The following is a 15,995-nucleotide window of genomic DNA, read 5'->3' as shown; positions in this document are numbered from 1 at the left end:
GTAACTTTTGTGCATTTTCAACCATATGTGTCAAACACATTTTTTTTTTTTTTTTTTTTTTTAAAGTTAAATGTATGGCGATATTGGTCACGCTGTCATATTGCAAAGGTATATTTATAAAAAGCTTTAGTACATTAAATATTCAACCAAAAATGTGTAACATTGTCTTTTTATTAAATGCTCTACAAAAACCTAATTTAGAAATAACCTGTTCTGATCAAAAGCAAATCATTTTTCCAATGTTTCGCTCACCCTCAATACGCATGCGCTGGAAACCGAAACTAATTGTGACGTCATGACCTGGTCATGACAGGAAACACGGAAGAGCAGTAAGGCAGAGTCCTGAACGGATGACATTTTTAGGCAAGTTTTAGGCTCTTTTTAAAGCAAATATTCGCCGAACTGACTTTGAATAAAGTCGGTTTAACGGTAGAGCGCTTTTTAAATTTTAAAGGTACGTTTTTGTCGCGTTAGTTCACGCCTAAGTTACTGATACAGCTGACATATTTTGTCAGGCGGCGAATTTCCTTAAATGTGCGATAAAAGATTGTAATCGACATTTATTCTGTTTTATAGGTAGAAGCTGTGCTGTAATCGGTTTGTAAGGACTTATATACCATCATCATGAGTAATTATGAGGACGATAGTGATACTGAAATGGGTCGGTAAGTGTCTTGAGATTTTTACGGTTTGTTCTTGTTTAACCGGCCTGTTTGCAATAGTTCTGCCAAACAAAGCTAGTTTGGTTACTTGAGACTCCAGCCAGACCAGGCCTGCAAAGCAAATTAAAGAAACGACTAAAATCAAAATCACTAAATACTAAACAATAATAAATAAACACGTTGTACATAGTGAGTCAACGTTAGAAGTTACTAAGTGACAGCTTACAGGTATGTGCCAAAAAATAGAATATCAAGGGAAGGTCCGTTTATTCAATAATTTGTTTCAAATAGTGAAACTTGTGTGTTATATTAGTTCACTACACACAAAGTGAAATATTTCAAGCATTTATTTGTTTCAATTTGGACGATTATGGATTAAAGACAAAAAAACATAATTCCAGTATTTCACAAACTTAGAATATTTAATGTGACCAATAAAAAAGATTTTGGCCTTCTGAAAAGTGTGTTAATGTACTGTATTATGTCCTCAGTACATTGTTGGGCCTTTGACACAGTTGAGGCGTTGTGGTAGCCCAAGTTGCTTTGATATTGGCCTTCAGATCGTCTGCATTTCGGGATCTCTGTTCCCTCATCTTCTTTTTGACAATACCCCATAGATTTTCAATGGGGTTTAAATCAGGCGAGATTGCGGGCTAATCAAGTACAGTTATTCCATGGCTATTAAACCAGCTACTGGTAGTTTTGGCTTTGTGGATAGGTGCCAGATCCTTTTTTTCTCTCTCTCTTCTGCTCACCCAAGCCTGCATTTAATACATTAAGGCCTGGTTTCACAGACAGGGTTTAGATTAAGCCAGGATTAGACCATAGTTCAATTAGGACATTTAAGAAATTTTTATAAACATGCTTAGAAAAAATATTACTGGTGTGCATCTTAAGACAAAACAAAGGCACTGAGTTTCTTTCAGTTGAAGCAGCTCAGACAGACTTACATTTTAGTCTAGGACTATAGGTTTAAGCTTTGTCTGTAAAACCGGGGGGAAAAGCGGTAATATTGTGAAATGTTTACTAGATTTAAAATACCTGCTTTCTATTCTCCAGTCTTCAGTGTCTCATGACCCTTCAGAAATCATTCTAATATGCTGATTTGCTGTTCAAAAACATTTTTAATCAATATTTAAAACATTAAATCAATATTTACTTTTTTTTAAAGATTCTTTGAATGGAAAGATCCAAAATAAGCATTTATCTGAAATAAAAAGCTTTTGTAAAAGTATTTTATCTAAGTACATTTTTTTAAGTAATAATTATAGAAATTAATACTTTTATTTAGCAAGGATGCTTTAAATTGATCAAAAGATGATGATAAAGACATTTATGATAAATAAATGACATGTATAACTGTTCTACAGAACTTTCTATTCATCAAAGAAACCTGAAAAAAAATATACTCTGCTGTTTTCAGCATAATAATAATAATAATAAAAAATGTTTTTGAGCAGCAAGTCAGAATGTTAGAATGATTTCTGAAGGATTGTGTGACTGGAGTAATGATGTTAAAAATTCAGCTTTAAAATCACAAGAAAAAATAACATTTTAAAACATTCAAATAGAAAAAAGTTATTTTAAATAGTAAAAACCTTTCAACATTTTGTCAGTTTTTGCAGTACTTTGGGCCAAATAAATGCAGGCTTGGTGAGCAGAAAAATCTTACTGTACAAAATCTTTTCACTGGTAGTGTAGATAAATCAAACATCTCTTATCAGCATTCTTATGTTATATAAACATTTTAGTGCAAATTTTGTTTGTATAAATTCATTTAAATCCAGCAATTGTACATGTTCCTCTATTTTTGGGATTGGAAATATGAGAAGATGCTTTTTCTCACCTGATGTTCAGGATCATCAGGATTAGGATTATTATGAATAGAAACATAATCTGACTGATCAAATATCAAGCCACTTTATCAGGAAACATTCTTTGTCAGTGAAATCATTTGGTTTGTTGGAGTGAAATTCAATATGCGTTTGAAGAACAGAGTCTTTGCTAGTTTAGACAGTTGATAACCTGCTCAGGTTGGTCCAAGCTTGCATAAACACTGACTTTTAAGCATTTCCAGCAACGCTTCATCAGATGGAGTTTCATTTGTGTTCTTTGAATTTTAGTCAGTTTTTTTTTTTTTTTTTTTTGTCTGTTTTGTACAAGGACTGCTTGGATAAGTTTCCATTTGTTGAAAGGTTTTCAAAGTAGACACATGCTTGTTTTAGCTTCTGGCATTGTGTTTCTGTTTTAACGTTGATGTTAACGTTTTGAGGTACGGGATGGACCGTCCACCCAGCAGTTATGGCTCTATGCAGAGTGATGATCATGAAGACGAAGAAGAAGATGACTTGCAGGAACTTCCGTTCAAAGAAACAACAAGGTATGGTAACATACAACTACACACGCAAAAGCATTGGGGCCTCATTCTATTAATAGCAATAATTATAAATCCATATGTAACAGATTGGATATGAAATGCTTGACAAATCCTCATTACATTTTTTTTGGGTTGAAGTCAAAAGTTTGCATATACTTTGCAGAATCTGCAAAATGGTAATTATATTACCAAAATAAAAGGGGGGTCATACAAAATGCATGTTGTTTTTTATTTAGTACTGACCTTAAGAAGATACTTTACATAAAAGATGTTTACATATAGTCCACAAGAGAAAATAATGGTTGAATTTTTTAAAAATGACCGTTTAAAAGTTTACATACACTTGATTCCGAATACTGTGTTGCTACCTGAATACTGTTGCTAGCTGTTTTTTTTTTTTTTTGGTTTAGTGATAGTTGTTCATGAGTCCCTTGTTTGTCCTGAACTGTTCAACTGCCTGCTGTTCTTCAGAAAAATCCTTCAGGTCCCAGAGTTTATTTGGTTCTCCAGCGTTTTTGTGTATTTGAACCCTTTCCAACAATGACTGTATGATTTTGAGATGCATTTTTTCACACTGAGGACAACTGAGAGACTCATATGCAACTATTACAGAAGGTTCAAACACTCACTGATGCTCCTGAAAGAAAAGCAATGCATTAAGAGCAGGGGGTGAAAACTTTTTGAATCTGAAGACCAGGGTAAATTTAACTTAATTTTTTCTTCTGGGAAACATGTAGGTTCTTCTATAGCTTCTGATGGGCAGTACTAAATGAAAAAAATATGATATTTAGGCAAAATAAGAAAGATGTACACTTCCTCATTCTGTTCAAAAGTTTACAACCCTGGCTCATACATATTTTTTTCTTCTGGAGCATCAGTGAGTGTTTGAACCTTTTGTAATAGTTGTGCATGAGTCTCTCAGTTGTCCTCAGTGTGAAAAGATGGATCTCAAAATCATACAGTCATTGTTGGAAAGGGTTCAAATACACAAAAATGCTGAAAAAGCAAATAATCTGTGGGACCTGAAGGATTCTACTGAAGAACTGTTCAGGACAAACAAGGGACTCATGAACAACTATCACTAAAAAAGCAAAACAGCTATGCATCATTCAGGTAACAACACGGTATTAAGAATCAAGTGTATGTAAACTTTTGAATGGGGTCATTTTTATAAATTCAACTATTGTTTTCTCTTGTGGACTATATGTAAACATCTTTTATGTGAAATCTCTTGTTCAAGTCAGTACTAAATAAAAAAAATAACATGCATTTTGTATGATTCCTGTTATTTTGGTAAAATATTTATCATTTTGCAGATTCTGCAAGGTGTGTGTAAAGTTTTGACTTCAACTGTATATATAGTTTAAATTATTTTAATTCACAAAAAGTGACTTCACTTCATGGTTCCTTTATGTATTTATATCACGCATATTAGTGATGGGATTTGTGGCTCTTTCAGAAGAACGGCTCTTTTGGCTCTTTTTAAATATTTAGTCAGTTTTAAGAAGCCAGCTTGGGGGCATCTCAGTTTATCCTGGAAATAATCACTGGGAGGAATGATGAGGTGAGATTTGTAGTCAAATAATTAAAACTCAGATATCACCAGTGTTGGGCAGTAGCGTCGCTACAAGTAGTGACGCTACTAGCTTAACTACATTTCTCAGTAGCGTGGTGGTAGCGTCGCTGTTTTCTGAATCAAATAGCTTTTCAGTAGCTAAGCTATTATTTTGATCAAGTAACGCGGTAGCGTCAACAAAAGCTACAAGCTATATATTGTTCTATACTTTAAACTCAAATCGGAAATATAACTGCTACGGATCACTGATCCTGGGTCAGTAAGTGGCGCCACCTCCACTAAACCTCGTGACGCCATTGGCTCATTAAACTGTCAGTCAAACCGTATTCCTCCCGAGTCCCGCCTCTCTCGTCAATGAAGTGCGTGCGGCGCGCAGTTTGAAGCATCTCAGCGTGTTTGCAGACTTGAGGTAAATAAAGAAGTGTTGATTGAAAGTACATGTTTTCTGTATTTATAACACAGCACTGTATTTATAAAGGCTAATGTTTTTTTTTGCATTCGAGGAGATGAGAAAAGTGTGTCTTAGTCTAACACTTGTTGTCGAGACTTTTGTTGTCGATATTTTTTTGCTAAATTCATGGCGAAAGGCAAAATGTTTAGGTTCGTTAGTACAAACAAACATAAAACGACCAGGTTCCATTCGTCTAAACGAATTATAATAATCTTTGCTAATATTCTTAATACTTCAAACTGCTTTGGACTTTACAGTAGTGAATTATGCCTTTACTATGACCAACATGACAGAATATGATATTCAGCTGTTTGATCGCGCTGGTGTCTACGCGCACACATTTGAAAAATAAAACAGTCACCCAAAAGTTACACTAGTCAATTTAAATAGTGTGTATTACGTGCAGTTCAGCATGACCACCGCTCCCGTGGCACATTTTTGCTCATCATGATATTTTCCATCGACGTGCATGAAGTACAAAGCTTACCCAATGCATAATAATTTTGCTTCAAATACATTGCAGATATGGAAACATTTGTATTTGTGGCAAGAGAGGTAGTCTACATAAGCCCAACTACTTTCAGTTTCACATTTAATTTGTTTTGGATTGTTTTGGCAAATTTATTTATTTATTTATTTCATTGTTCTGTTCTGAATAAGATTAAAGTTAAAGGATTTGTTGTGGAGTGAGGGAAATAATGTCATAACATTATGCTGTAGGCCTGTTTATTTCAGAATATAATAAAATGTGACTTATAGGCCTTGCCGCTGTGACCTGTCGGTTTAATTTTTCCTCTCAAAGACTTACAATTTACGTTAATGTGTTTTAACTTCTGCAAACGAAAATAGCCACTTGACTCGGTTATATATTCTTACTGTCAGTTAACAAATTTACAATAGAATTTAGCTTTGCTTCCCAGATAGTAACAGGGTCTGGGCCAAATCTGACTTACATTCCACACTTGTCTTTTATTCACAGTCTTGACTGCAAAAGTTTGTGATTTGTTTTTATTTTTGTATTTGTTATGTACTATAGATTCTGACAATTAAAAAAAACAGGCTCCTGTATTCATGAAATCAATCACTATCTTTGTTCAAACACGGCAGTAAATTAAAGTGCTGTTTTTGTGCGGTCTGTCATATTTTAGTAGCTATATACAACAAATCTACAGCGCTTCCATTAGGCTGTTTTTTACGAAGCTGTCAACACTGTAAACTCTGACGACATGCAGTCAGTTGACGAACACCCATTCATATATAGACTATATTATTCAATAATATGTATACAATTATTTTATTTACAAATTGTGTGTTTTCCCCGTTTTATTCGTTTAATATTGTGAAACTGGTGCCATTGCTTTTTTTGTTTTTATTTTTTTCAAGAAAGAATTCAACCCCCCAAAATATGAGATAAATCCAGGCCTGTACATGATACAGATTTTTTTTTTTTTTTTTTTGCCAAATTGGTTTGGAAGAGTGGTTAAATAAACCATTAAACTGAACTTGTATGCCTATATGACTGACACTTTAATTGATCACTGAGAGAGCATTGACTTGGTATGATGTTGGTTCAATAGAAAAATGAAATTTTAAAAAATAGCTTAGATGTAGTGAACTACTTTTGCCATGATGCTGTAGCTTAGCTTGCTACATTACCCAAGGCTGTAGCTTTAGTGTAGTTAAGCTTCATTTAATGAAGAGTAACTGTTAGCTTAGCTCACTACATTTTCCAAGTAGCTTGCCCATCACTGGATATCACACACCAATATCTGAGTTTGAATTATTCTGAAATACTGATTATTACCTCACTTGTCATGTGTGGACTATATTCCATAGGGTTGCACAACATCCCTCTGCTTAGACAGTGACATCACTATTTTGGATTTACCTTTAGTACAAAGTGTGTGTATGTGTAAAGCTACGTTGACTTATGTTATTCATACAATACCTACTCACAAATAAACATCAAAAACAAAGCCGGCTGCAATGAATTTCTGTGCAAAACAGCTTTTACTACAAACGTTTTCACACAAGAACATTTTGATAAATTTTGATTAAATATATACTGTAATATATATAATTCTTCAGAAGAATCGGTTCGTTCACAAATGTCACAACTCTAACGCATATGTCTTTTCAGGGTCAGGATTCATCGCCCAGACTCGCCAGAGACTGCGATTACTGAGCGTACTAACACAAATCAGTCCAGCATATATAAAGATGGACTGGTTCTTAGACAACCCATCATGCACACAGAAGAACCTCATGCCTTTCACAGGTAACTACATACACAACGCACACATGCATCTTAATAATGTTCCTGATGCAGTCATGAGGTTCATTTTCACACTTCCCGTCATTCAGCATTAACAGAGAGTCGTCGATCGTGGAGCCCTCTGAGCTGCAGAGCGACATAAGGACAGAAGCAGCAATGGACGAAGAGCCGAACGACAGAGATGCGGACAGAGACATGCAGGAGCAGCAGAGTGAAAGCGCTGCAATGGAGATACAGGAGAAGCAGGCAGAGGCGACGGCACAGGAGGATGATTTTGATGAAATCGTTGTCAGATATGATGAACCAAAAGAATCTCCTCCAATTCCGGAGGAAGGCCTCGGTCTGCAGTTTCAACACATGCATGGCTCCCTCACCCTGCGCCATGTGCTTATGGTAAGTAGATGTTTTTTTCTAAATGAACACCTGTAAAGAAAACTTTGGTACATCAATTGGCAGAAAGGCCTGACATTAGAGCTGTCACAATTCTTTTATTCAATTAGAGTATTTCATTTTTCCTGTGTCGAGTAACCAGCAAAATACCGGAAGTGGACAAGAGTCCATGCATTATTAGACTACTTTCCAAGGATGCATGATGTAATAAACCCATTTTAAAATCATAATTAAACATAGTGCCATTGTGAATTCATGAACACTATGATTCAATTAAATGTATGCAATGCAAGTTTTAATATTATAACTGTTTATTTACATGCGTGTAGGTTATGTATGCGTATTCATAGTAAATACTGCATCACACAAACATTTACATGTGTGGAGTGTCTCAAACTCCATCTTTGCGTATTGTTCAGTAAATTTACCTTATATTGTCTTCTACTGTTGGGCGGTACTAAATGAAAAAATATGATATTTAGCCAAAATAAGAAAGATGTACACTTCCTCATTCCGTTCAAAAGTTTACACCCCAGGCTCGTAATGCATCATTTTTCCTTCTGGAGCATCAGTGAACATTTGAACCTTCTGTAATAGTTGCATATGAGTCCATCAGTTGTACTCAGTGTGAAAAGATGTGAAATATATGCAGTGCACGTTGTTGTATATGTGACCCTGGACCACAAAACCAGTCATAAGGTTAAATTTTACAAAACTGAGATATATACATCATATGAAAGCTCAACAAATAAGCTTTCTATTGATGTATGGTTTGTTAGGATAGGACAATATTTTACCTGAGATACATCTATTTGAAAATCTGAAATTTTAATTCTAAGGGTGCAAAAAATCTAAATACTGAGAAAAACATGCAAAATATATGTAATGCAGGTTTTAATATATGCACTATAATTATTTACATGCATGTAGGTTACGTATGTGCGTTCACAGTGAATGCTCTGAAACTCAATATAATGATCAAAAGATATAATGCAGTGCAATACAATGATGATTGAGAGATGAACAAATAATCTTTCTTCAAAAGCCTGATGATCATATTTGATACTCCACATCTGAACTTTTTTTTTTTCCTAAAAATTGATGCATGGATAAGTAAACCTTTGCGTCAGTTCTTTAAGTGTTCATCTTTAAATATTGTTATCAGTATCAAAGTTATTCTTATGTTGACTGAAGTTTCACAGCAAAAAGTTATACTAAAAGGACTTTTACTTGCTAAAACAGTCTAAAGGCATCTAGTAGGTGGTGTGCAACAGGTTTAAAAGCAAAGTTTGGATCATGCTGATAATTTCAAGCCTTTTACATGTAATTTTAGAGAGAAAGACCTAAATTTGATATAGGTTTGTTCATGTTCCTTTGTCTTTCTGTCTCATTCAGCAAATGGTGGGGTGTCTTTCCAAGCTCTATCCGGCAGAGATCGCCTATTTTAAACGTTGTCTGAGTACTCACTGCAGATTCAGGAAGCACTACTCGAGGATTGCAGATCTTCATGATCCGCTGGATTTGGTTGATAAAATGATCGAGATCTCCGGACTGGGAGAAGCTCTGTATCTCACCATACGATCCCTTCACAATGTCGGAAAGGACAATCTGTCCGATTACCTAAAGAAGTCCTGTAGAAGAGGTATAGAAGCTTCACACATCACAAAAAAAAGAAAACTAATTATCGTGATATGTTATTTTTACTGTTTTAAATGTAATTCCTGTGATCAGAGCTAAATTATGATTACTTCAATCTTCAGTGTCACATGATTTTTCAGAAATCCTTCTAATAAGCTGATTTGTTTTTTAAGAAACATTTTTAATTGTTATTATCAATATTTTAAAAACAGTTGAGTAGATTTTTTTTTCAGGATTCTTTTATGAATCACTTTTATTTAGCAAGGATGCTTTAAATTGATAAATTGGATTAAGTCATTTTATAATGTTACAAAAGATTTAGATTTTAGATAAATGTTGTTCTTCTGAATTTTCTATTCTTCAGTGAAACCTGAAAAACTTCTAACTCAGCTGTTTTCAACATAATAATAAATGTTTTTCGAGCAGCAAATCTGAATATTAGAACGATTTCTGAAGGATCATGTGACTGGAGTAATGTTCCTAAAAATTTAGCTTTGATCAACAAAGAGGTTTAAAATAAGTTTTTGGGGAATAAAATGTCAAAAATTTGATTAAATTACTGTTACCTTGTCATTCAGTGTAAAACAATATTCCTGTAAAAATTCAAACATGCTTATTCTGACTTGTACATAGTAAAATATATAAAAGAATGAGGGAACATATTAAAGTTTATTGTGTTTCAAATGAGTAAGAAATTCTTACTGACAAATGGGCAAAACCTGGGATAGTGGCAAATTTAAAAAAATGTGGATTTACAACTTATTAGTATTTGCGGTGAAAGTAATTTGTCTTTTATTATGTCATAAATCGATTTTAGTAGTAAATGTGCCTGACAAGATTGTTACACTGAATGACATTTTAGTGGTGTCTTCTGTAAATTAGGGGAAAAAGCCAAAAACCAAAATGGAATTAAATTAAACAGAAAACATTTTAATATAAACAATTTAAAGCTGTATTACACTTATTATATTTATGCTTAAACATTTTTAATATTTACAGTTTTTTTAAAGATTTGTTTGAATTGTATTATAAAAGTTATATAAAATTTTATTTATTTTGTTTAACTAGGCGGAAATTAAATGTAATTTATTCTTGTGATGCAAAGTTAAATTTTTATTATTATTACTCCAGTCTTCAGTGTCACATGATCCTTCAGAAATCATTCTGATATGCTGATTTGTTTTTTAAGAAACATTTTTAATTGTTATCAATATTTTAAAAACAGTTGAGTAGATTTTTTTTCAGGATTCTTTTATAAATCACTTTTATTTAGCAAGGATGCTTTAAATTGATAAATTGGATTAAGTCATTTTATAATGTTACAAAAGATTTAGATTTTAGATAAATGTTGTTCTTCTGAATTTTCTATTCTTCAGTGAAACCTGAAAAACTTCTAACTCAGCTGTTTTCAACATAATAATAAATGTTTTTCGAGCAGCAAATCAGAATATTAGAACGATTTCTGAAGGATCATGTGACTGGAGTAATGTTCCTAAAAATTTAGCTTTGATCAACAAAGAGGTTTAAAATAAGTTTTTGGGGAATAAAATGTCAAAAATTTGATTAAATTACTGTTACCTTGTCATTCAGTGTAAAACAATATTCCTGTAAAAATTAAAACATGCTTATTCTGACTTGTACATAGTAAAATATATAAAAGAATGAGGGAACATATTAAAGTTTATTGTGTTTCAAATGAGTAAGAAATTCTTACTGACAAATGGGCAAAACCTGGGATAGTGGCAAATTTAAAAAAATGTGGATTTACAACTTATTAGTATTTGCGGTGAAAGTAATTTGTCTTTTATTATGTCATAAATCGATTTTAGTAGTAAATGTGCCTGACAAGATTGTTACACTGAATGACATTTTAGTGGTGTCTTCTGTAAATTAGGGGAAAAAGCCAAAAACCAAAATGGAATTAAATTAAACAGAAAACATTTTAATATAAACAATTTAAAGCTGTATTACACTTATTATATTTATGCTTACACATTTTTAATATTCACAGTTTTTTTAAAGATTTGTTTGAATTGTATTATAAAAGTTATATAAAATTTTATTTATTTTGTTTAACTAGGCGGAAATTAAATGTAATTTATTCTTGTGATGCAAAGTTAAATTTTTATTATTATTACTCCAGTCTTCAGTGTCACATGATCCTTCAGAAATCATTCTGATATGCTGATTTGTTTTTTAAGAAACATTTTTAATTGTTATCAATATTTTAAAAACAGTTGAGTAGATTTTTTTTCAGGATTCTTTTATAAATCACTTTTATTTAGCAAGGATGCTTTAAATTGATAAATTGGATTAAGTCATTTTATAATGTTACAAAAGATTTAGATTTTAGATAAATGTTGTTCTTCTAAATTTTCTATTCTTCAGTGAAACCTGAAAAACTTCTAACTCAGCTGTTTTCAACATAATAATAAATGTTTTTCGAGCAGCAAATCTGAATATTAGAACGATTTCTGAAGGATCATGTGACTGGAGTAATGTTCCTAAAAATTTAGCTTTGATCAACAAAGAGGTTTAAAATAAGTTTTTGGGGAATAAAATGTCAAAAATTTGATTAAATTACTGTTACCTTGTCATTCAGTGTAAAACAATATTCCTGTAAAAATTCAAACATGCTTATTCTGACTTGTACATAGTAAAATATATAAAAGAATGAGGGAACATATAAAAGTTTAGTGTGTTTCAAATGAGTAAGAAATTCTTACTGACAAATGGGCAAAACCTGGGATAGTGGCAAATTTAAAAAATGTGGATTTACAACTTATTAGTATTTGGGGTGAAAGTAATTTGTCTTTAAATATCATAAATCGATTTTAGTAGTAAATATGCCTGACAAGATTGTTACACTGAATGACATTTTAGTGATGTCTTCTGTAAATTAGGGGAAAAAACCAAAAACCAAAATGGAATTAAATTAAACAGAAAACATTTTAATATAAACAATTTAAAGCTGTATTACACTTATTATATTTATGCTTAAACATTTTTAATATTTACAGTTTTTTTTAAAAGATTTGTTTGAATTGTATTATAAAAGTTATATAAAATAACAACTTTCTAGTTTATTTTGTTTAACCAAGCGGAAATTAAATGTAATTTATTCTTGTGATGCAAAGTTACATTTTTATTATTATTACTCCAGTCTTCAGTGTCACATGATCCTTCAGAAATCATTCTGATATGCTGATTTGCTGCTAAAGAAACATTATTTTGTTATTATTAATGTCAATTTTGAAAACAGCCGTGCTACCTAATTTTTTGTGGAAACATTTGAAATACATTTAATTCTTTGAATAGAAAGTTCAAAAGAACGTCTTTTATTTGAAATAGAAAGCATTAAAAAATGGCTTTTACTTTCGCTTTTAATCAATTTAATGCATCCTTGCAGAATAAAAGCTTTTTTTTTTTTGTGTGTGACTTCTGACTCACGATATTGACTAATCATGTCACATATGGAGAGAATAGCATCCAACATTGTGTTCCACATGTACAATTTATTATAGAATGTGGTGTAAAATAAATCTGGTGATGTCTAAAAGAACATCTCAGTCCCTGATTTTCTTTTGTGCTATTTCCTTCCAGCCTTGTTACAGCACGACCTGAAAATGGCCCACGACAGACGATACTCCTCTCTCTACGAAGGCCGATGCCGTCCAGGTCAGCAGCGCTACATCAGCGACGTTTACGTCGAACCCGTAACGGTCATCAGAGGCAGCAGGGAGCCCGTCAACCTCGAGAATGAGGTACAGCGAATACCATATACGATTGTGGAAACCCAAATCAGGGCCGCCGACATCTTTCGGCCTCTTCCTACCGACTCGAAACCAATCCGTACGGTCATGATGACAGGAGTTCCCGGCTGCGGTGTAACGGTGGCTGTGAATAAGGTCATCAATGATTGGATGGAGGGAAAAACCAATCAGGATTTTCAATTAGTCTTCCCAATGCCGGCAAAAGAGTTGCACCTTGGGAAAGACGCAGATCAGAGCTTTCTAGAGACACTCAGCAGCTATTTCGCAGAAGCTGGTGACATTAAATTCATTGAGAAGCCTGATTGCTTAAGTCTTTTCATCATTGATGCTCTAGAGCTTTGCAAACACAACCTGGACTTCAAAAACAACGAAGTTGTCTCGAGCGCCAGGACGAAAGCGCCATTAGATGCCCTTCTCACCAGCTTAATAACAGGCACAATGCTTCCTAACGCCCGAGTTTGGATCACCAGCCACGTCTCTGCCGCACACCGAATTCCTCCACATCTAATCGACAGGTATGTAGAGTTAAGAGGATTCACGGATGAAAAGAAGGAAGAGTACTTCACCAAAAGAACCCCCGAGCCTGAGCTCGGTAGGAAGGTTTATAACCACATGAAACGCTCCAAAGCCCTTGAGATCATCTGCCACCTCCCTCTCTTCAGCTGGATGGTGGCGTTCATCTTCGAACGAGGCTTTCGAGATCCCGATTATGGCGAACACCCACCTGGCATCACGGTGTTTTATTCACAGTACATCATTGTGCAGATGAACCGCTCGTTTGAGAAGTACCGCGGCTGCAGCGTTGAGGCACAAAAGTGGAAGGATGAAGATAAGATGTTCACTGAGATGATGGGGAAAATGTCATATCGGCTGATTCAAGAAGGTCGGGATTGGTTCACGGTGGAAGATTTGTCCTCCGTTAACCTGAAATACGAAGATTTACGCTCTCGGGATGAGCTTACCACTGAGGTCAAACGAAAGAATGAAGATGTTCGTACATGGGTCTTCAAATTTGTCCATATCACCGTGCAGGAGTACATGGCCGCTATGTATGCATACGTGACGTTTAGGAAACATGGCAAAAACGTCATCGAACACGGCAAGATGTCCTGGCTACAGGGTTCAACTAAGGATCGGCCTATGATCGATCTGTACCGTCCCGCCATCGACCGCGCGCTGGCGTCTCCGAATGGTCATCTAGACATGTTCCTGCGGTTCCTGGTCGGATTGGTGACTCCGGGAACTGAGGATCACCTGCGTGGGTACCAGCTCAGTCACTACCACCCCAAAGCCAAAGGGATAGAGGATGTGGTCAAGTACATCAACAAAAAGAAGAAGGAAAACTTCCATCCTGACAGGCTAAGAAATTTGGATTGGTGTCTGGTGGAGCTTGAGGAAGGCAAAGAGGCGAAATGAGAGGAAGCAAAGCGGCATTGTGAAACACTAAACTAAACACAGTGTCCCGCAGGAGCGAGTTTGTTAAAGGAATAGTTCACCCTGGTCAAAAGTTTGGAATAATTTGGATTACCAAAAGATGTGTAAAAGAATATATAGTAAAATGCAATTCATTTCTGCGATCAAAGCTGCATTTTCAGCATCGTTACATCAGTCTGTCACGTGATCCTTTAGAAATCAGTCTAATGTGCTCATTTGCTGCTTATTATCAGTTGTTTTAGAATTTCATACTACTTTTCGGGATTCTTTGATTATAACATTTATAATGTTACAAAAGATTTCTCTTTCATTTTTTTTTTATAAATGTCTTTACTGTCACTTTTGACCAATTTAATGTATCATATATTAGAAAGGTTTCTTGACTCGAGTAATGATGCTGAAAATTAAGCTTTGATCTCTAAATTACATTTTAAAATATATTTAAAATAGAAAACTTTCAATTGTAATATTTCCTCATTTTACAGCAATTTTCATCAAATAAATGCACCCTTAGTGACTTCTTTCAGAAACATTAAAAAAGTCCTAACGTTTGACCAGTAGTGTACATCATCTATAGATGTTAAAAAATCAAAATCTCACAATACGATAATATCTCGATATAAATTCACTGATACTTTAGGATATTTATCGCAATATAAAAAACGACAAATGAAGACTTGATGGGGAAAAAAATACAATTTTGTAAATTTTAAAGTTAAATCTTCTTTCTAATGCACTTTGAGAGTTCAAAATTAAGAGCTTCAAACTATGTTCTTAACTAAGAAAACTTAAGTCAGAAAAAAAAGTAGTGAATTGACTTATACCAGAACTTAAAAAGGAATCAACCCTCTTTTAATTTGTGGTATTTGAGGAAGCCAAACAAATAAGAATATTATTACTATTATAATAATAACAATTTCGTATTATTGCTATTACAATAATAAGTTTATCCTATGACAGTAATAACCATATATTGTAAAACAATTGCACTATAAGATAGATGAAAATTAACATTTTGTCGTATATTATTTTGCTTCACAATACATTTGGGAAATTACAATATTTCTTAATTTCTACAATTGAAACAGAGATTTTTGAATTTGGACTGAAGTAACGTTACCCATTTAACTCACTAGCTGTCGGTAATTCAGACTTTTATATTGACGGAAATAGTAGTAGAGCTTTTATTTTGAAGGAAAACTCCAGCTTCGGTATAAAAACACGTCTCACTACAAATCTAATGAAATGCTGTAATCACCTGCCACCAAAATAAGGCATAACTGGTGGTCGTTGCGTTCTCAAATGTGCGCTAAACTCACAGCAGATGCAATTAACAAGTTCACTGCATTCATTCACTGTTAACTGAGCCATTCTGAGACACGAAAAACACCGGATCGTGAGGTGATCACATGAACAAAT

At 33.9% G+C, this 15,995-nt stretch overlaps 1 protein-coding gene across 1 annotated transcript; it reads left to right on the top strand.

Annotated features, from left to right (window-relative positions):
• Positions 1–318: 318 nt before the first annotated feature.
• On the top strand, positions 319–14,558 carry nlrc3l (NLR family, CARD domain containing 3-like). The gene is made up of 7 exons (XM_073818238.1): positions 319–454; positions 577–665; positions 2,935–3,042; positions 7,207–7,344; positions 7,431–7,734; positions 9,127–9,373; positions 12,973–14,558. The coding sequence occupies exons 2-7, from the start codon at positions 625–627 to the stop codon at positions 14,556–14,558; spliced, it is 2,424 nt and encodes an 807-aa protein (XP_073674339.1). The 5' UTR covers positions 319–454; positions 577–624.
• The last annotated feature ends 1,437 nt before the right edge of the window (positions 14,559–15,995 follow it).

This window comes from Garra rufa, chromosome 14 (assembly GCF_049309525.1).
Source record: "Garra rufa chromosome 14, GarRuf1.0, whole genome shotgun sequence".
NCBI classification, from domain to species: domain Eukaryota; kingdom Metazoa; phylum Chordata; class Actinopteri; order Cypriniformes; family Cyprinidae; genus Garra; species Garra rufa.
Note: the sequence above shows the minus strand (reverse complement) of the source record. Positions and strands in the feature narration are given on the sequence as shown.